Source organism: Perca flavescens, chromosome 3, assembly GCF_004354835.1.
Source record: "Perca flavescens isolate YP-PL-M2 chromosome 3, PFLA_1.0, whole genome shotgun sequence".
NCBI lineage: Eukaryota > Metazoa > Chordata > Actinopteri > Perciformes > Percidae > Perca > Perca flavescens.
The window spans coordinates 33,436,772-33,459,945 of record NC_041333.1 but is presented as its reverse complement, the minus strand read 5'-3'; the positions used below and the strand labels follow the sequence as shown (position 1 = coordinate 33,459,945).

General features: G+C 44.6%; 1 protein-coding gene across 2 annotated transcripts in view; it reads right to left on the bottom strand.

Annotated features, from left to right (window-relative positions):
• Window positions 1-2,931: 2,931 nt before the first annotated feature.
• The window catches only part of nova2 (NOVA alternative splicing regulator 2), an 85,315-nt gene continuing 65,072 nt past the window's right edge, over window positions 2,932-23,174 (bottom strand). For both annotated transcript variants that reach the window (XM_028574600.1, XM_028574601.1), the window contains one exon: window positions 2,932-4,385. In XM_028574600.1, coding sequence (XP_028430401.1) covers window positions 3,363-4,385 — 1,023 coding nt within the window. In that variant the 3' untranslated portion in view covers window positions 2,932-3,362. The remainder of the gene's footprint in view (window positions 4,386-23,174) is intronic.

Here is a 23,174-nt window from a genome sequence, read left to right as displayed (position 1 = left end):
TCTCTTATTAAAAATTAAACTCATGGATCCAAACTACAGATAAGAGTGTTTATGCACTGCGCCTTGTCAGCCTCAACTATGCCTCTGTCTGCAGGCGTGGTCGTTTTTCTGATGGTGGTGCATCATGGCGTCTCCGAGCCTCAGCTGCCCGATGAGGCAAAGAGAAGAGAGACTCAATCTGTGGTGTTTGTCAGGGCAAGCAGCAGACATGCATTGATCGTAATACCAGACATAGTCACCCATGGAGCGATGTAGTAGGAGTAGGGGTGTCAGGATGGGATTGCACTGGGTGGGAGGGAGGGTGAGTGTGGATGGTGTTAGATGGGAGTAAAGAAGCCTCCTTACCAAGCTGTGGAGATAAACCCTCACTGGCGCTCCAACAGAGAGTGACACATTCAATAGCACAGTGGAGGATTTTGGGTCGGATTGGTTTAAAAAGAATAAAAACATTTTTTTTTTATATCTCGGAGGAGTTCCCTCCCCTCACCAGGCTGTTTAGGTCAATAAATCAAATGCACCCCCCTCCTCATTTTTTGGCATTTTACATTCTGCCACACTTCAACTCCTGTTGGACTTAAATATGTGTCCAGGGGTTTGCCCATTGGATGTACAGTACATTATCAATTTCAACTGTTTATGAAAAAGACACAGCTGCGATAGAAAAGTGAATTAATAATTTGTTCCAGTCACTTTAATTTGCTACTGGACACCTAACACTCCCCCCAACATCCCACCCTCTGATTACAAAACACTTTTCCAAGACAACAGGTAAGCAGAATCTAATTGATCTCAACTCGTGACCTCAATTGATTGATCCTCTTCATCGACCTAGTCTCTTTCTCCTCCTTCAGTATTCATTACGACGTACATTTCGGTGAAGTTCTTCATTTGCATTCTACATATATATTCATATATGTGTGTTTTTTTGTTTTTTTTTATCCCTGCCATACAAAAACCATCCAATCGCGATGCCGCCTACAGCACACATCCCTAAACCTCATAGGCAGAGAGAACCGCTCCCTCGCTTCACAGTGCATTAAGACAAAAATTCAGTGTACTCCGATTGTAAAAAAACAAAAAAACAACACACACACACGACACAAACAAAAAAATGAATAAAAAAAGAAACAACAGCATCTTGAGCAGCCTCTTGTGTCTACAGTGGGCCGTAAACCTGTTGCCACGGGAGACCTGCGGTTTGACAGAGGCAGAAACGAGCTCAGCTCCCTGGACGTATGTTGAAAATCTGTCATGTCTGCCTTTCGCCTCATCGGCAGTCGGACGGTTGCCTGATAAGGGCAAAGATCAGCGAGGCTATTTCTCTCCTTTACTGATATACACGCTGTCTCAAAATAGCAAATCTACCAGTGAGGCTCGCAACCCCCCCGGACGAACAATGTTCCCTCGTCATGTTTCAGTGTTTCTCAATGTTTTGCATTTCTCAGTAGTCTTAAGTGCTCTTGCTTGATCTAGTCTGTGGATTAGGTCTGTCTAAAGGGTTTGTGAGACCACAGGCTGGGCAGTAGCAGTTCATCTGAGAACTAGGCTCAGTTCAACTCAATTATTCAGTTCAGTTCCAATTTAGCTTTGTGGGCAAACTGTAACAGGGCAAATTACTACAGATTTAGAACGGCGGGGGATATTTTGGAGCGTGAGCTAGGATAGCCAAGCATGATGACCAGGCGTTAGAGGTTAATATAGCTGCTAAGACGCTGCACTGCAGCCTGTGGAGTGAGTGGTTGTCAGATATTGTCTTGCAAATGCAGTCTGCATCATAGATATGGTGAATTCCCTTTTCTAGCACCAAATATGGCATCATAGTGTTTTGCTTTAGTGTGTACTGTGTGTGTTTGTGCGTGTGCGTTCCCTGTTCTGCTCGTTGACTGGATATATAAGGTGATCCTTCACTGTGATGATATTAATGCCTGGGGCGGCTTTCTTACTGGACTTAAATAAGACATATATTACACTATGTGACATTACTATTCATCGTCAATCCACTTAAATTAAAACAAAAAGATTCAAATCAAAAATAGTCTCATTTACATTCATGTCAACCTGAATTCACAGATAAAAAATAAAGAAAACAACTGAGCTATTTATGGGTGAACTCATTAATAAATAATGACGATGGTGATGATTCCTATCGTAATAGTCATGACATTATCATTAACAGAATTATCCCAGCAGACTGCAAAAAAAAATAAATGCCATAGATCCTGTGTTTGCCGCAGCTTGCACAGTATCACTCTCGTCGGTTTCGCACTACGTGAGATCATCAGCGTGCGCCTCGGCATTCTATCTCAAACACTAGAGCTGCGTGTGGGGGGGGGGGGGGTGGTCTACGTGCCATAACACCTGCGGCGCTATACTGCTCGTGGGATACATCACAGGTGGGGAGTGGGGAAGGGGGGGGCGGTGTGCAAATGAAGAAACGCCCAGCTGATTCTCCCCCCCACCCACAACCCTCCCCAATTTCGCGTCACCCTTCATTCATCTCTCAGAAAGAGGGGGCAGAGGGGGGAGGTGAGATCATAGGCGGGGGAGAGAATAAAAGGGGTTGGGGGGAGAAGGGGGAATTTGAGGACGTTTCTTCTCTCACACACCAGGCTTAAGTTTGCAGTCTTGCTCGTTATAAACCCTTGTAGAAGGGAGGAGGGGGTGGGGGGGGGGGGGGGGGGGCAGGGCAAGGCCGTGGGCAAGTAGTGGAGGAGGCGGGGCCGGGGGCCGAGGGGCAAATCAAAACTAGAAGAAAAACAAAAACCCTACGGGAGGTCGTGGGGTGTGGGCTGCAGGGGGACGGAGGGTTAAGGGTTGTTCCCATAAGGGATTTTGGGGTTGGGGGGGGGTGGGGGCGGAGGGTTGTACCCTGTAAACGCAAACCCTCCCCCCCGTGCCCATGCCCTTCCCTCCCTCCCCTTACTTCCCGTCACCTCTCAGGCAGTCGGCCTGTCTACATGGCATTCAGCTTTGTCCACACAATACACAAACGGACAAACACACAGCTTAATTTACTAAAACAAAACAATAAAACAATAAAAAATCCCGAAAGGTCAAGACGTTAAGTAATAAAACCTTATTTACATGTTACACATTTTTTTCTTGGTTTTTCAGCGTGATAACTCGCTCCTCTCTCTCCTCATCTTCTCAGCACATTTTTGCTTCGCGTCAAATTTCTTTTTTTTTTAGAATAGAGAATACTGAAAACACGCAGAAGAAAACGGCGCGGACGATTCCTTCTGACATTCTTGCTCTCCTCTCCTTCTTCCATTCTCACTCTCACTTTTTCATACTCCTCCCCCAAACCCCCACTTTTCTTTTTTTTTCCTCTTTTCCTCCTCGTTTCTCATTGGCTGTCAGGTTTAGCCCACCTTCTGTGGGTTGGTGGCACGTACCCCCTGCTCGTAGGTGATTCGCTGGCTGATCAGGTACTGTGCAGCCTGTGTGGCGGCCTGGGAACCTGTGATGGTCACCTTCCTGTTCCGAGTTCCAGGGATGAACTCGCCTTTCTTGGAGATCTGGATCCTGGCGCCGGTCAGCTCCTGGTACTCCACTAGCGTCTTCCCTCCTTTCCCTAAGATGGCTCCCACCAGGTTTTCTGGCACGGCGATCTCGACCACTTCCTTTGCTCCTTCTGCTAGCTTCTCCGTGGCCAGTAGAGATGACGCCACCAGGGGCGATGCGGCGCTTAAGTAGCCATTGGTGGCCCCTGTAGCGGCAGCCAGGGATCCCAGGGAGAAGCCTCCGAGACCTGCCGCTGGGTGACCTGCGCTGGTGGATGCATCGCTGGCGTAGGATGCTAACAAATTAGCTGCTGCGGCTGCTGCCGGGTTAGCGTTAGCTGCCACAGCTGCTAACACCCCTGAGGCTGCGGCGGGATTCAGCCCCAGGCCCAGGGAGTTGGTGTTGTAGCCGTAGCTGGCCAGGGTGTTGAGGGCGGAGGTAATGGCCAGCAGGTCGTTGCCTGAGAGGCTGGACATGGTGGTTGGGAAGGCCCCGACTCCAGCCAGGCTGGCCTGGCCGAGCAGAGAGGAAGCCGTGGCTGCTGCAGCGGCTGCCGCGGACGGCATTACCTCGGTGGAGTTGGCGTACGGGGAGCCAGTGGGGTTGGAGTTGGCGACGGGTCCTGTGATGTTGGAGTAGGAGATGTTGAGGCAGGAAGAGCTCTGCGGATCCTCCTGGATCTTCTGGACAATGATCTCCACGGCCTTGCGGTTCTGCTCTGGCTCCCCGCTGATGGTGACAACGCGTTCCTGCAGGTTGATGCCCTCGGGCTTTTGGGATAGCTGGACCCACGCCCCGGACTGCTCCATCACCGCCTTAACTGTGGCTCCACCTTTACCGATGATCAGCCCCGCCGTGCTGTTGGGGACAATCAGCTTGGCCTGGTGGAAGGGGCAGGGGAAAAAAAGAGGAAAAAGAAAAGAAAAGAAAACACGTGTTATTGGTTTTCCACAGAGGTGGGATTGGCGATGAAAAATCTTTCTTTTGTCATGCAAAACAGGGTAAAATGGCGCACACATCGTTCAGCTCAAGAGTAGACTTTAAAAGCAAGGTCAGCGCTGAAAAGGACTTTGTCAGGAACTGCTTTGGTGTCCTCGAGAAGGACGGGAGCCAAAAAGAGCCAAAGAAAAGAGGGAGAGAGACTGAACAATGTTTGAATACAGAGAGAGTTAGATGGAGAGCTGTGTGTGTGTGTGTGTGTGTGTGTGTAATGATGTCCTGAAGGAGAAAGATATGCGATAGACGTACAACATTACGGAGTGTGCAATTACAGTGTCTCCACCGACTTAACACATAACTCATTTTTTTCCTTTGGTACGTAACAGAGAGAAAATAAGAGAAAAAGACTAAGTGCAAGTTGGTGAAAGAACAGGTGATGAAAAGGTAGAGAGAGGCACACAGAGTGGGAGGGAAGGATGGATGAGAGAGAGAGAGAGAGAGAGAGAGAGAGAGAGAGAGAGGAATTCTAAAGAGGCTACTTGTGTAAAAAAACCTAACATTGACTCCCAAGGGTCATCGTTGTCATGGAAACACAGCTCCAGCATTCAAAGGGTAGTGAACGGGAGTGAGGCGATGACACACACACACACACACACACACACACACACACACACACACACACACACACACACACACACACACACATGTACACACTCTCTCCATGTCCAAACACAGCGTGGTATATTTCATTGCTATTATACTTTTTCATTTGTCCATCATATTTAACACTGGAATGGAAATGATGTTCTTCAGTGGATTTTCTTTTTTACAGTTATTGGAGAATTGATACATAGTACACTGCTGGGACTGCTGTGTGGACCCTCTCTGCCCTGTCTGCCTGTTTCTTTGTTTGTGTGGCTGCTTTCTTTGCAGATACTGCAGGAGGGCGTGGCAGAGGCTCGTCAGTACAGCGGCAGCACCTGGGTTCATTGGTAACAACTGGCAACCCCTACTACTCAGATACTAGTCAGAATATGAGTCTGATACTGCTCTATAGAGAGCCGAAGTCCCGCCCTTCTACTTCCAGTCCATGGGACCTTAATTCGGAAAAGAATATGAACGAGAGTCAATGGAGAGATAATAATTATTTTTTGATCCCGTTTGAATTGAGCCATGGATTACAAATATGATGTTCGTCAATTTAAAACATTATTTTTCAACCGAAGAAAGTCTCTGTTCCTTTTTTAAACTGAATGCGCTGTCGATATCTTCTACAACAGTCGCGATGGCGGAATCTACACATTTCAATTCTCCAACGGCAGCCATCTTTGTTGTAAACAAATTCAACCAAAGCGCCGGCCCTGACAATTTGATTGGTCCGAACAGCTCTGGTTCAGGATACACTAGTTGCTCCACAACAGATCAAGTCCAGACCGAACTTCCCGACCTCAAATGTTGTGGTTCAGCCGGCATCCAGGCTATGAATGAACTGTTTTTAAGCCCTTTTCTAGGCTTAACAACTCAAAACACTTTTACACTGTACAGGTACCATTCACACACATTCTTCACACAAACATTCATACACTGGTGGCCGAAGCTGCCATACAAGGTGCCACCCGGTCATCAGATAAACATCCACACATGGAAGCAATTTGGAGTCCATTGTGTCACCCACACTTTGACATGGGAATGCAGGGCCAGGTATCAAACCACTGACCTTCTAATATGTAGACGACTGCTCTACCACCTAGTCCAAAGCCGCCCAAGTGAACCTTTTAAAGGCCTCTTGGGTTCCGTTGTGGTCTCTCCTCTTTGACACATCATCCTGGCCTTGGGTGTGTTGCTGCACCTCACAACACTGCACATACAGTACATACTTTCACTCATGCACCCACCCGCACTACTGACCTTACTGAATACACACCCCACCGTTTAAGTTTCCTTTTATGTTATTATTTAAACTAATATATCATTTGTTAATTGGCTTTGTTGTACGCATCTCCCTTTTTAGTCATGGCTGTGCGGACCGGTTTGTGAAAGTCTATATGGGACGTCATTAAACTGAAATGATTCTAATGCCATTCTAAATTTCATCCAAGCATGCAACTGGGGTGCAACAAATTCTTTATTCTTAAAAAAAATATATATATTTTTACAACTAATCTATTTAATGTTAAGTCTACAAAATGTCAGAAAATAGTGAAAAATGTCAATCGTTTACAATGATATAATACAAGAGGGCTCTCTCAATGATTTCAATCAAAATGAAATCACTTTACAATAATATTTTTTACTGTGCACACATTTCTGTGGATTGCGTTAATGCTTTGTTTTTCATGATTTTCCAAACGCTAAATGAACGATTTCACATCATTTTGAGTGAGTGAAAGTGAATAGTGATGTGTTCAGGTCGGGCTGAATAGGATAGCTGCTATTTCTCTCAGTAAAGCAAGCATCACTTGGCCGAATGGAAACAGACCAGGGTTGAGAGGAGAGTGTAAGACTCCGTCAACATTCGACAAAACACAACTTCTGCTGCAACTTCATTTACTTTGCTCTTCAGTTCAGAAATTGTTTCTGCAAAGTCGTTTTTCACAAACAAGGACACCTGCAGCTGGAGATGTTATCGACTTCTGCAGCACATTAGCCGCCTCGCTAAAAACATGTGGGTGTGCGTACAAGTGCCGCGCTTTCTCCTCCTAGCATTGATCCCACTCTCTGCAGAGCAAACTGCTGTATACCACTGCTATCTACTGTCTGTGCGAATGTCGAATATTCATATTGAGAGCAGAAAGGAAGAGTGTGGGTTGGAAAACGAGGGAGGGCTGAGGAGATAAAATGACTTGGCCTTGATAAAGAAAAGAGGACGATAAAATGAAAGAGACAAGAGAGCGAGGGAGGGGCTGATTGATTCAGAGAAAAGAGGCGCACTATTTTTTTTTGCTTTCTGTTTTTCCACACAGAGAGAAATTAAGAGGAAAAGAGAAAGAAAAAGAAAAATTCAAGGCGAGGGGGATCAATTCAACTTACAAAAGAAAAATGCGAAGGCCATGCCAATTACCTCCCCTGTCTCCCCGTCTCCTTTATCCCTCCTCCCTTACCCTCTGGTTGCTGCAGTTTTAAGCCTAACTACATCTGCGTGGCAGCAGCCTCGATGCAGCGGTTTGTTGCCACGCCGCGTTCCACGGCTCGCTCTCTGCACCGCAGCTTTCCACGAAGCGGAAGATGAATTTACATAGAAATAGAAAATTAATAAGGGGCATGCAGGAGGGAGCCACTTCAAAACAGCAGACAGCGTCAAATAGTCACTTCTCGCTGCTTTGAGTTGAATATTAGAGAATTATCTTCCCCCCTTGTGATTGTTTGTTTGTGAGGTGTCGGTGTGTCGCTCTATGGGATTAGCAGGTGCAATTTTATTCCTTTTTGTTCATTTATCTTTTCTCTCAGAACGAGTGGCAGTTTGTAGGCCGTTTCTATTGATTAGTGTTGTTACTGTGAGGCTCGTACACAGCGAGGCTCCTTCAACACGTCTGTTTACGTCCTTCTGCTATCAGAGACTCGGCTACAATCTGCTGTCCTGTGTAGATTAATGAGAAGAGCAAAGTGCTAACAAAGTGTGAACGCTGCTGGAGCTGAGCCACTCTGTTTTCTGTTGAGCTCTGAGGATTGGCCCAGTATAGTCGAGTTACCTTCAATACTAGAAATCACTAAGCACATATGGCAAATGTGACACAAAAAATAATCAAATTGATGTTTAAACCAATGAACTGTGTTCCACTGTCATGCATTACACAACAGCCAAAAGAGATTAATTAGTTTGGAGAGAAGTGAACTAATTGGAGTAAAAATACATTTTTAATGTCATCATCCAGCCCCTAAAAGCACTCTCAGAAATCCTAACTCTGCACAGTCCTCTACTTTTATTATTTTAGTGACTGAGGAGGTGTCGTATTTGTCAACATCTGCAACAAAATACATTGATTTTAATGGAGGAGGTTTTGGGAAAATAAGGTAAGGGTTCCAAAATCCTCACGACGTTAGGAATAAACAAACAACTCCTGGACCCCCGTCTGCGGGAAGATGTATAAACGATGTGTAATGCCTTAATTATGCCTTAAAAGGTTTGAACTCCTTGGTGTTCATCACTGCTGAAGTCTAATTTTGCATCTGCAACTGTTTTTTTCCGAGTGGCGACATTTTCAGCATGGTTGTTTTTGTGGTGGGGAGATGAGCAGGCGGTGGGGGGTAAAAATGGAGACGAGGGATAAAATAAATAAGTGACAGGCAGAGAGAGGGAGAGAGAGAGAGAGAGAGAGAGAGAGAGAGAGAGGAGGGAGGGAGCCAAAAAGATTTTACATCTACCATCTTTATACCCAACGGATTCTCTCTAATGAGCTTCTCCGTTTGCCTCCACTTCGCCTCCTCCTCCTCCTCCTCCTCCTCCTCCTCCTCCTCCTCCTCCTCCTCCTCCTCCTCCTCCTCCTCCTCCTCCTCCGCCTGCTCTGCTTTCTTCCCTCACGTTTCGCTCTTTCCATATTGTTTTTCTTTCCTTCCACAGTTTCAAAGAGGTTTTAAAACTCTTCTTACAAAGTCAAACACACACACACACACTCCCACGCACACACAATCCCTTCTCAATCTGAAGGGCGTTTGTGAAATCATCATCTTCATCCTGGATTTATTTGGTACGCTCTAATGGCCGACTTAGCCAGCCTGCCAGCCAGCCTCGTACCTACCCACAATCCTCTGCACCCAGCACCTTACTGCATAGCCGTCACAGAGAAGAAGATTATGTGACAGTTGGCAGCATTCAGGCAATCACGGTGATGGCTCTTTCATGTTTGTTTTTTCCTCAGCCGCTCTGGTTTAACATTTTTGCATTTCTGGTGTCTCCCTTTTTGTTTTATGTTTTTCTCCTTGAAGAGCTTTATATCTTTTAGGAGAAACATTGCCACGGAGGAGAGGAGAGGAGAGGAGAGGAGAGGAGAGGTTTTTTTTGGTTTTTAAAGTCCCTTTATTGGACCATTTCCAGATAAGATTTACAGTCACAGAAAATCAACAGACACAAACAAAGAAAAAGAAACCAAAAAAACTAAACAAACATTAAAAACCAAATACTATCAATACAAACTTTGTGCTTTTTTCCAATCAAAAATGAACCACCAACTCTCCCTCCTCCCCAACAGAGCATAACACTCCCCTCACAGCCCACAAACCACTAAAAAACAGCAAATTGTCCATCATTTTGTAGTAAGCGTGTTCCACCCTCAACCGGGCCTGGACCAGACCTTCCAGCACCGGTACTGGCTCCACACTTCCAGCTCCCTGAGTCCGGTTCCTGCGTGTAAGCCAGATGGCCAGTTTTGCCGTTGCAAACAAAAAATTCAGTAAAATGTGAACTGTCCTTTTGTGCTTTGTGTATTTGGGACCAAAAATGAACAAGTCCAAAGAAAAAACCTCTCCAAAACCCTGCACCCACCTTTTAAGAACACCCAACAGATCTGCCAACCGAGGACATTGGACAAACAAATGTGCTAAAGTTTCCACCTCGTGACAAAACATACATCCCTCCCCTAGCTCGGGATCGATGTGCGCTCTGTATCTGTTCGTAGCTATAGCCCCATGCACAATCCTCCATTGGAGGTCGGCTGCCCGCTTTTCAACGGGCAGCTTGTACAGGGAACGCCAACTGCCTTTCGGGGAAACCTCCGGACCAAAAACTCAGTCCACCTCGACTCCTTCAGCTCAGCCAAAAACCGTATGTTCAGGACCTTTATGCAGGTATAATATAACTCTTTCTTCCCCGCATCTTGAAACTTGCCCAATTGAGGGGTTGAGAAAGACAGTAGCTGACCCGCCTCCTCCTGCCATCCCCCCACAGATGGGGTAATGGTCAGAGAGGGGAAACTGTACTCCCATCCGTCACTCCACTGCTCACACAGGGACCGATTCTCTACCAGAGTTTGCTGAGGTGATCCCAGGGCAGCACAAACTTCTTTCACCACCCTGTCGATCAACCTACTGGAGGTGATGTTGCTCATCACTCTCAGCACATCAACAGAGATTGCCGTCATCTTCATCAGGTGACCCAATTTAGTACACCCAGCCTCTCTGAGACTGGCCCTCAGGCTGGCTGACTGCAATGTTCGAGTCCTCAGGAAGTTGTTGAAAAACAAAGGTTCTTCAAAAAGCCACATTCCTGGAGTTTCTTTTACATCCCGAGAATATTGGAGTACCTGCCACGCCTGCAGCACAGAGTTGTAGAACGATGTCAACCCATTAAGGTCCATCTCCTCGGTTCTTAAGAGGAAAAGCTGTTTATCGTATCCCAGACGCCCAGCTCTCCTCAGCAGCAGTCGGGCTGTGTCCAGCCAGCTGGGGCCACACTTATACAATAGTTTTTGAGCAGTCTGGAGTCTAAAGGAGGCAATTTTTGATTGAATATCCACCAGCCCCTGCCCCCCTTCAGCTACAGGCAAATATAAAACTGCTGCCCGAACCCAGTGTCGCCCCGACCAGAAGAAATCCACGATAGTTCTCTCTCTGAACGTCCTCCATCAGGCCTCTTGGTGGCACGATGGCAATAAGCTTATGCCAAAGGGTCGAGGCAACCAAATTGTTGGCAACCAGAACTCTTCCCCTATTCGACAGCTGGGGTAGCAACCATGTCCATCTAGACAACCGAGCGCACACATTCTCCTTCACTCCCTCCCAGTTCTTTTTAACAAAACCCTCAGATCCCAAAAACACTCCCAAAACTTTCAACCCTTCCTTCCCCACTCAAGTCCCCCTGGCAGACTGGGCACGGCTTTTCCTCTCCATTGCCCTACTAACAAGGCCTCACTCTTAGCCCAGTTCACCCGTGCAGATGTGGCCCTCTCATACAGGGATAAAGCATCCTGTAAACACTGAACATCTGTCTGGCTGCAGACAAAAATATTGACATCATCTGCATAGGCTGAAACAACAAGGGGCGCTCAACGCCCAAGGACCCAGGCAGGAGAACACCACTAAGTCGAGCCCTCATCCTGCACAGTAGAGGTTCGATTGCTAAAGTATATAGCTGTCCCGAAATAGGGCAACCCTGTCTTATCCCCTCTGCACAGGAACGGGCCGACTCAGCCCAGCCCCGTCTTCACCAAACACTGTGCACCATTGTACAACAAACCAACCCAAGACAGAAACCCATCACCAAAACCAAATGCTTTAAGTGCAGAAAACAAATAAGAGTGATCCACCTTATCGAAAGCTTTTTCCTGGTCCAAAGAGACAATACCAACATCTAGATTATATAGTTTACACACATCGAGAATGTCCCGAACACAGAAAATATTGTCCATAATCGATCTATCTGGAACACAATAGGTTTGGTCCGAGTGTACAATTAGTTCCAGGACAACCTTCAACCGGTTTGATAATGCTCTGGAAAGTACCTTATAATCCGTACAGAGGAGGGAAACTGGGCGCCAGTTCTTAAGTAACGCCAGATCACCTTTTTTGGGCAGCAATGACAACACTGCTCGCTGACAAGAAACAGGAAGAAAACCTGTTGTAATCCCTCCATAAAAACCTCGTGAAGGTCTGGTCCAATAGTATTCCAGAACTGTTTATAAAAATCTGTGGAGAGACCATCTATCCCCGGTGCCTTTCCTGTAGCCATCTGGTTGACTGCAGTTTTCAGCTCCTCCAGAGTTAGCTCGCAGTCCAAAGCAGCTTTCTCGTCCAGACTGAGCTGAGGAAGACCCTCCAGCAGCTCCTCACGACTCTGCATGCTGCACTGTTGGGCCCCAAAGAGGTCAGCATAGAACACCATCGCATGGCTCCTCATCTCCCCAGGACTGGTGGTTACTCTACCTCCTGGAAGCTGAAGGCATGTCATTTGCTTCCTCTGAGCCACAGATCTCTCCAAATTAAAAAGAAGGAGCTTGGGGCATCCATGTCCTTTAACTGGAGGAAACGACACCTGATAAGGGCTCCCTTCACTCTCTCATTCAGAAAAGAGCTCAATTCCAGTTTTTTCTTTTTTAACACCTGCCCTAAAGAAGGGTCAGAGTCCCTATTTAAAACCTCCTCAATACTGCTGATGCTGGCTTCAAGTTTCATGACCTCTGCATTAATCTTAGCAGTGGAATGGGAGGTGTATTGTTGACAAAAACCCGAACTTGGGCCTTGCCAACGTCCCACCACTGCGTCAAAGACTTAAAATCTGCTTTTTTATTTTTCCAGCACTTCCAAAAATGCTCGAAAGTTTCACAGAACTTGCTGTCTTGTAAAAGTTTGTTATTAAAATGCCAGTAGGACTTTACCCTCTCACCTGGCGAGACAATCAAATCTATAAAAACAAAGTGATGATCCGTGAAGCCAACAGGGGTTATTCTACTGTGGACCAGTCTAGAGCTAAGGTTTAGTGAAATATAAATCCTGTCAAGTCTGACTGCACTCACCCTATTATTAATCACCCTCACCCAAGTGTACTGTCGGGATTGTGGATGTTTCACCCTCCATGTATCTACCAAATCCAGCTGGTTAATGGTGCTATTCAAACTCTGGGCTGAATGTGGGTGAGGTTCCTCGCCTATCCTGTCCACAGTGAAGTCAGGAGTACAGTTAAAATCGCCACCAACAATAAGCTGATCCTGATGGTACTTATTTAATTCAATTCTTAACTGAGTGAAAAATATCACTCTTTCTGCTCCCTGATTAGGGGCGTATACATTAACAAACCAAAAACCAGAACCCTCTATCTCTGCCCTGACAACCAGCAGGCGTCCCTTTACCACTTGATTGGAGGATATGATGGTTGCATTCGCTGCTGCCTTAAACAGGACAGCAACTCCTGCACTAACATTAGTGCCATGGCTAAGAAACATAGGGACCCTCCCACCATAAACCCCAATCTGTCTCTACTGCTGGATCAGAATGTGTTTCCTGCAAAACAGCACATCAATCCTTTTCTGACTAGAAACCTCAGAAATTAAAGCCCTCTTCTGCCTGTCTCTCCCACCATTGATATTAAGAGATCCTATTTTTAGGCTCCTCATAGAAAAGTCAGAAAAAAGAAACAGACAAGTTGAGACAAGCAGAGAACAATATAAAGAGGAAAAAAAATTAAGTGTCATGATCATTGGAAGTTCTTATTCTTTTTGAGGTTCTACGTCCTTTTTCCTTTCTTAAAGTTGTAATGTGCTTTTTGAGGCGATAGCGTTTCTTTTTATCCAACAGGTCAAAACCAACAAGTCTTTTCAGTACAGCAACAGACTTGATAAACTTTTCTGTGTCTTTGAAATAATCGGTTACTTTCACAGATCTTTTAAAAGTTTCATTCAAAAAAACGATCAATTTCCTCCAATGAATACAGATCTGTGCTCAGATTAATTTCTCCAATAGACACAGTATCAGACTCTGAATCAAACTCCATGTCATCACTAGCACATGATGCCTGACTACTGAACAGGCCTACCCCTGTTCACCAGAGGGGATCCCAGTGTGATCTCTGGTGAGACTTGTGGAAGCTACTTCCCCAGTAATCCCTGACTGTGACTGCGCTGTAGCACCTACACACTCCGAATGACTCTCTACTTGGGGGGGAACCTGCTGCTGCTCAGACTGGCTCTGCTTCTCCACATTACCTTCCTTAACTTCACCGCCGGCTGCATCTGCAACGCCGCGACCTGCCGCCACGCCCCCAGCATCAGCTGCTCCAGCCACATCGGACCCGTCACCGGGCGCAACATCATCCGCCCCCGGGCCGCCAGCCTCATCCGCGGCCGGGGTTTCAGGCGCCGCAGCCTCGCCAGCAGTCGGCGCCTGCGGTCTGTGGGACATGCAAAACGCTTGTGTCCCACATCCCCACACTCAAAACATTTCAACTGTCCAGAGCTTGCATACACCATATAAGAGCCTTGACCATGCTTCACTCTGAAGGACACCTCCAGCGTCTGTGTGGGCGAGTCCAGGAACATGAACACCTGCCGCCTCAGAGACTGCACATGTCGCAGTTTGGGATCCTTGCATCCTAAAGTCACCGTTTTAAATCCACTCGCAAACTTTCCAAACCTCTGAAGTTCATTCCCCAACAACTCGTCGGGTATGAACGGAGGAACACCAGATACGGTAATCCGCGTGGAGGGAACCGATAAAGGGGAAACCTGCACAAAGCTGTCTCTGATAAACACTCCGCTCTCAATCAGCTGATTCACAAGCTGCTCATCCTTCATAAACACCACCACTGCTTTGTTCATTCTGGATGCAAAAGACAAGTTGTCATGGCCTACCTGTTCACCAACCGCCAACAGCACCTCCTCCACGGTAACATTACTCTCCGGGGGAGCTATCCTCACGCCCTGCCGGAGACTCGGAGGTGGCGTCTCAAAGGACGCCATTCCTCCCGAAAAAAACACTCGGCCGAAACCCCGAATCCTCAGCAAACACTCCACAAAAAAATTAAAGAATTAAAGAAACTTACCTGATCATGCACCAAAAGACAGATTGAAGACACAGTCAGAAAATCCGAAAAAACAGGGACAGAAACAGTTTGAAACTCCGCGCCACTCGCACCTCCGCCACCACCACTCACACTCACCGGAAACGGAGAGGAGAGGAGAGGAGAGGAGAAGAGAGGAGAGGAGAGAAGAGGAGAGGAGAGGAGAGGAGAGGAGAGGAGAGGAGAGGAGAGGAGAGAAGAGGAGAGGAGGGTTTGGCATCCATCCAGCTGCTGACTAGAACGTCCTGTTGCTGCAGCTGCTGGGCCCAGGTCGAAGGTGAAAGCCAATCTCCTGTTCATGAATACACTGGAGGAGGAGCAGGGATGGGAAGTGTTGACTTCAGCAGGGATGGCGGCTTAGCAGATAAGTCCAAATCAATGTCAACAGTGGGGTGATTTGATTCTGGAGCAGTTTGGAACAAGTTCAGGGTTTGACTATTGGTGGGGGTTTATGAATGCCAAAACTGCTAACAGTTCATACTTTGAGTTAGGGCTGCGCAATTAAACAGAATTTTAATCAGGATTACAATTTTGGCTACCAACGATCACAAAAACCATTAGCCTGCACGTTACGTTTTGCCGATAACCTCTTTTTTGTCTTGTGTCCTGAATGAAAAGAAAAGTTAAAACGGGCAAAAGTCTTAAGGGAAATTTCACAGTTTAAGGTGTTTTTACTGTCGATTTGTTTCGCTGTTTCCCTGTTTTTTAGCTTCAATGATGCAACATCTTTCCAAAAGACAATGAGTAATCGTGTTAAATAATCGTGATTTCAATATTGACCAAAATAATTCTGACTATGATTTATTCCATAATCGAGCAGCCCTACTTGGAGTGGACAAATCTTAAAATGGGACAAAGGCATTCATTGTTTTTTTACTGGAACAGCCTGGGACCCTAAACCCCAGACTTAGGATTCTTTTAGGGTTAACAGCTCTTTATCAGCCTCATCCAGTCGGCCCACAATGCATCTCTGCTCGTCATGTCCTGACGAGGTTCGCCTGGCGTAGTCTTGGGGGTCGATATTTGGTCAGTGGGAGGAGATCTAAATGACTTTGCAGACGCCTAGTCAGAGCCGTGTAGCAAATTCAATTCTAATTTCAAACATAGCGCAGCTTGTCATCATTATCTACCTGCCCAGGGACCACGGGCAGAACATAGCAATTGTGCTAAAGGTTAATGTTAAATTATACACTGTTCCTGTCTAGATAAAATGACATTACATTAGAGAACGTTTCATTCATTGTATGCAGCCGTACTCGCTACATCTACTTCTGTGGCCGTGCTGCTCTTCACCCTGAAACAGCATAACTTCCTAATGCTGGCTCCTTTTGTCCAATGAACCTCATACTTTGATGAGTGAACATACCAGACCATTAATAATTTCTTCAACATCATCTTAACAACTCCATTTAGCTCACTGATTGGTCCAGCGTCCCACTGCCTGGCTCAGATGATTGTCATTGGATGTTTTCTACAAAAATAAACAATCTCCAACCCAGTGGTAGGGCAATATAAATGGATAATCAGTCAAATGTACAGAAAAACATCATCATTTTAAGTCATGGCAGTTATTGTTTGAATCTATAAAGGAGAAAAAAAAATGCTCCTCTTCTCCTCTGAGAATAGCATGATCAACATAAGTTTTATAAGGCCTCCACTTTGCAAGTAACCCATTTCTTTATTGTCATCATGTTGAGAAGCAAGTGAAGAGAAAATATTAAAATCTTACAAGTGAATTAAGTCTCTGATGGAGAATACAGTAGTTGCCTAACAAAGTATTTCCATTGTCCTGAAGTTGACCTGTTGTTCTCACAGCCTGTAAGCAGACAGACAGCGAGGCAGAGGGGGCGTGTGTGTGTGTGTGTGTGTGTGTGTGTGTGTGTGTGTGTGTGTGTGTGTGTGTGTGTGTGTTGCATAGACAAGTAGTAAAGATGAGCTAACAGGGTGCTGAGGCCACCGGAGTATGGAAAACTAAGAGAACGATGTCTCATTTAACAAACGAGGCAGCAAGTAAACAGTTAACAACCATGACACACACACACACACACACACACACACACACACACACACACACACACACACACACACACACACACACACACACACACACACACTGTGAACCCAGATTTAGTTGTAATTAAACTTTTATTCTTTCATGTTTTGTTAAAAAAACATATTCTTTACTAAATCACATTAGGTGATTGTAATAATCAGTATAAAGTAATAAAAAGTATGCAGTGCACAGATCATATTAAGCAGAGATAACTAAGGAGGTTAAATTTCTGTATGGGAGGGGCGGGGTCATTAAAAGTTTTATGCGCTGAAACGACGCAAAGGCTCATCGGAAAAAAATGTATGTTCTGAACAGGTTCTGTCCTAGTTAAAGTGTGTTTTAATAATTTTCTGTCAATGTTTAGGGTGTGCATGTATGATATCTGGGTTTTAGTTTTGTGTGGTCGATTTAGTAGCCGAGGAGGACACGCAGGATTAAAAACAACATGATGGACTTTTCAGAAGAGGTAACTACCGTCACACAATTTTCAGGACGCGAAAGTGGCCGGACGACACAATCTTCTGAGAAACACAGAGAGAGCTGTGTGGAGCTGATGGTCTTAATTAGCTTTGTAGCAACTCATTTGGCAATGGCTTGAATGTAATGGACATTTATTAATACTAAAAATCTACGCATCAAAGCTTTAAGATGGTTTATAAGCACACAGGTTTCCATGCAATTTTCCAGTAAAGTCAACTAATATGGGATAACAGTGCACACACACACACACACGCACAGTATGTTGCAGTAGTTTGTCAGGGTTTAGTCTTGACGTGCAGATGTATTAACACACAGCTTCAGCCCGCTGCATCTCTGGCGTCTCCCCTTTCCGTGTTCTAATTTCATGAAACACAAATCTGAGCAGAAAACAGCAAAATTTTGAGCGCTGACGGAAAAAGATTCTTCTGTTTACTCAAAGCTGGAAGTGTCTCACTGGTGAAGACGTTGTGTGATAAATAGCAATCAAAATGAATTTGTTGAATAATTAGTGGTGCAGGCTTGACATAATGAATCGTTCAGTTCCATTAGTACACACTCTCAAAAAAACTTTTCACCTTCAGATAAAATATCGCCACCAAGAGATGAATTTGTGGGATTAAATCAGAGTTGTATTTATGTTTTCATATGAAACTTTTGCTTGTGCATCATCCCATTTGTGCAACAAATGTACCTACAGGTACAAATAAAGTAACTTGAACCTGAAAGAGTAACAATAAAATCTGTAAATACATTTAAATTGCAATAAAAGCTTGCATGCCGAAGAGAAGAAAAAGATCCACACATACGTACATATTTTAAATCGTGTGAAATAAGATTTTTAAACTGCGCCTGTATGCACCTATCTTTCCCGTATTCATCTTTTATTTTCACATATTCTAGCAATTATTGCTAGTGTTTGAAAATGTTTTCTAATCGGTCAAAGAAACTTAACCTCGATTTAATCCCATATTTGTAACCTGTTCCATACTAATAAGTCAAACACTCTTCTCTTTTTTTCTCTAGCTTTTCTTCATCTCCCATCACTTCGTCATTCCTCTATCCTTCCATTTTTCCTTCCTTTCTTCTTCTGTCTCTCACTATATCCATACATATCTTTCAGTGTTGTCATTGGAGGACAACACACACACACACACACACACACACATGCATGCACACACACACACACACACGCATGGACACAGACGCAAAGACACTCATAAATTCATAATTTCACTTGTACTTAATACTCATACTAAAAAGGTGCATACCACACAATCCCGCAAAGATAAACAAACACAAAACAATACACACATGTTCTCTGAGATGTATGTGCACACCTACATGTAAACACATACACACACAGCAAGTTGAGGACAACGGACAACTGTTGAGGCTGCAGAAGTTTGAACTTTGAAGTCTTAAGCAGGGGACTTAAGCTTAATCTGCCTCCTCCTGATCCACAGGCTTAGTCGCCCCTCTCTCCCTCTCTGCCTCTACCTCGCTCTCTCTCTCTCTCTCTGTCTCTCCCTCATCAACCTGTCATCCTTCTTTTTCCGTCTCTTTTTTTTCTTTTATCCCGACCCGTCCAGGAGCCCAAAACCCCCCCTCTGCAGGTTATAAATAACTGCAGGACAGAAGAGCCGGGGTACAATGACTGACAGCGAGGGGACATAGTGTGAACTTGGATATGAACATTCATGTATACAGGCACACACACTTGTATAGGCTTTATAGTGCTATACGACATGCTCTAACATGCATAACGATTTCCGGGCTTTTTTTCTGACTCCTAACCAGGATTTGGGAGCATTTTGTTTCTGGTATGCAAACAATACAAATATGAACACACAATATGTATTCTATGTGCATATAGACACACATGGGAAAGGTTGGAGCTGGCTCATGTCCTGTAATGTTGCAGTTTGAGTGACCTCCTGAGCAGATTTTCCTCTCCTGAGAGACATTAAACTTGACATCATGTACACACACACACACACACACACACCCTACACACACACACACATGGAACATGTACATTATTTTTCTTGCCCTAATGGGGTAACGTGCAAACGAGGCCATAGATGCAACTCAAGTTAAACACATTATTTAAAAAAAGAAAACATTTGTGGTTCGGTGATAAAAAAATATAACTGCTGGAGTCATTAAAAAAAATGCTCCTGATTTGTAGATAAAATTGAACTGTCACAACCTGGCTCAAAAGTATGTGACAAAAGAGGGAACCCACACAAACGGGCAGTTGCCACTTCAGACCATGAATCTCTCTTTTTTTTTGGAAACTGTTAAACATTGGGAGTGTGTTTCTGCTTGTTCCATCATTACATGCGTGCAGCCAAGACTTGCTTAAACCCACAGGCCCCAAAGTTTCCAGAGATACCAAACATGTCCTGCTGAATTTTGGGAATGAATGCAAATGATGCATATTACATCTAGAATATTTCCATTTGTATGAATGTGAAGTAAACAGCAAGTATTGCAGGAGAGTTTTCTCTTTAAACAGATGTACAAGGAGCGAAGGTCTGTAGCTCCTTACACTGTGTGTCAAAATAAAAAGATAAAAAGATTAATCTGTAGAGTACACCGTGTGGCAGGTACTTACACATTATGTAAAAACATATTAAACGTTCTCATTGAGAGACACAAAATCAGTGTGTGGAATGTCAGATAATACAATTTCCTTTCTTACTTCCTTCCTTTAACCCTTGTGTCCTTAGTGTTTATACCTCTCCTCTCCTCTGTCCATTTTTCTGTGTGATGTTCACGTGTGCGAGTTACAGCAGAGATAATATAATGCAGGCGCTCAATCATGACTGTTTGAGCAGATAAGAGACACACAACAGAGGGTGCGTTATTCTGCTGACTCAGCAGTGAGGCGGAGACTGCAAATCACAGAACTGACGGCAAGATGAAATGTTACGTAAGAGGGTAAGAAAGCAGCAGACTTTAAACGACTGCTCAGGTGTGTAAAAACCTGATCGCAAGTTAACAGAATACAGTACAGAAAAGACGCATTGTCACTGCACACTCTTGTTAAAGAAAGACAAAATAACACTCCACAATGACAAGTGGACTGTATGTTTTTGTAGTTCAACACAGCAGACAGAGTGGTGAGTCTTGTGTGAGGAACCGATCGGCGGATCACGTCATTTTCAGCAGTCAGATTTGATGAAATGCTATCAAACCCCAACTTTATTCTTTAATTCCTTCACTGATCACCAACAACACAGAACTTGTCCTGACTGATCGCTGCGTTTGACTCATTTTTCAGCGGAAACTGAATCGGTTCTCTCTCTCGCCAGCAAAGCGTGGAGTATTACACTCCCTCCTCTTCATCATCTGGCACAAAATGAGTCAGACTCTACGTTTTCCTGACATTTACGGTGAACTTCCTGGTGCTTGGAGGCAATAACAGGAAGTAGGAAACAGGTGTTCATGCTGGAGTTGGAAGTTCACAGGAAAAGGCCTCTCTCTCTCTCCTGCAGGAAGTGGCAGGGGGGGAGCGGCCAGGAAAACAGCCAGATGAGAGTCGATGAGTGTAAGTGCTCGTAGGCCTATGTGCTGCTGCAGTTTTCAGTCTGAATAAAGGCCATGCCGAGCCAAAAATAGCCCCAGAATAATACCACAACAAAACCACAAGCCATTTACAGCTGATCTCACAGGGGACACAGCTCCGGCTCTGCAGCTCACTTCCAAACACCATAATGCAACAATAACAGAAGAGAGGGCATGTTTTACTGCCAATATGAATACAATATTGATGCAGTAAGTAGGTGATGCCTTGCTACATTACACATAAACACGTTAAGGGAGGTCTCCAGAGTTCTTTGGCTTTTATGTCACGACCGCTGGTGTTTGTCTGTTGCTTTTCTTAAAAAACTGAATTTACTGTACACCAAAACAGCAGCACTTTAAACAGGGATGATCACAACGAGTTAGGTTACCTGAAACTCTTACTGTACAAAACATGGACCTGGTGTCTGTGACATCATCCACAGGTTACAATTTTTGGGTTCATTGCTGGCCCCCAACTTGTCCGTTGTTTGAAGTCAGAATAGAGAAGTCTCAAAGATCAAGAGCATACTTATGTTCATAATAATGTCTGTATAAATTTACATCTAAAGTTAGCTAACATTAGCTACCATAAGCTACTTGTCATACCAGACCAAGTGAGGTGAAATTAGTTATTGAGATCCAATATTTTATATAAATAAGTACGCATTTGTGTCTGACACTCAACATCTTGTGGCCATTAGAATATCTGAAGAACATTTCCATATTGGCTTCAGGTCTTAGGGACAAACACACAAACAAATTAGCTTACTGTATGCTATAGAAATGTGTTGAATTAGTATTTTAAGTGAATATTTTATGTATCTGTCAGTATACCACAATACAAATAAGAACTTAGCAATCAAACAACTACCTAAAGTCCAAGGTAAAAGTGCATTATGGGACACCGAAGTCCAGTTTCATTTAGTACTGTACCATTGCCATATAACAGAGTAAAAACAGCCCCTAACTCAGTTTAAAGTACTGAAAAAAAAATCCTTTGTTGACATTTTGTGTATCAATCGAATTGTGAAATTCTAATTTGAAGTGTAACATTATAGTCCATGTTGCAGTGTGAACACAGTGGTGTGATGTTGTTTTACAAGAGCATACTTTGGGGGGGGGGGGGGGTGGGGTGGAAACAAAAGCAAACAATAATAATAAATAATACAAGTAATAAAATCCCTCAATAAATTCTCTCTGTCCGTATGTCATGTCAGACCTCATTAGAGCCGGTAGAAGAATTTATTCAGCTCATAAATCTTCTTCGTCGCTGGACTGTTGTCCTGTTATGCGGCCTTGAGGACGCGGTGTGCCGCCGCTGCTCTGTTTCTTTCTCTCAGCAGCTGCTTCTTCCAGCAAAGCTCTCTGTCACTCAACAGCTGTCGGCTAACAAGAGTTCAGATCTGCTTCCAGCTTTCAGTCACCCACTCAGACGGCCAGACTTTGGTTTTTGGCTCAGCTTGTCCTCTCTCTCTCTCTCTCTCTCTCTCTCTCTCTCTCTCTCTCTCTCTCTCTCTTTTATCTCTCTCTCCGTCTATCTGTCTTTATGTCATCATCTTCCACACTCTCTGTCTCTCCATCTTCCCCCCAGTCTATCGTTCCAACTCTGCTTCTTTTTCACAACATCACAAACACATATTTTCTCTCTCTCTCTCTCTCTCTCTCTCTCTCTCTCTCTCTCTCTCTCTTACCCACTTTTATTCTCTCGCCCAGTCCCAGGGGTTAACCAGTAAGGCCAACACCACATGCTACAACAGCCGCACTCTTGACAAGAAGAAGACATTTTATACACAACACGAAATAGTAGACAATCGACGGCTGCACCGCACCCGACACCATTCATCTTTCAGGGGCACACGTGTATGATGGCATGTATTTCAACATGTGTGTGTGTGTGTGTGTGTGTATGTGTGTGTGCGTGCGTGCTTGCGTGTGTGTGTGTGTGTGTGTGTGTTCCTTTGTTCAATTACCCATCCCTGCATTACTGGACTGTTTTCCACTTCTTTTAGTTAGGTAATATGTGCAGTTTATATTAAAATGTTACTTTTACGTTCTAATTTTCTTCCTTTCATTCTGTTAAATTGTCTTATGTAAATATAGGCTTAGGGTTAGGGTGTGTGTAAGGGTTAACACATTTGGCAGCAC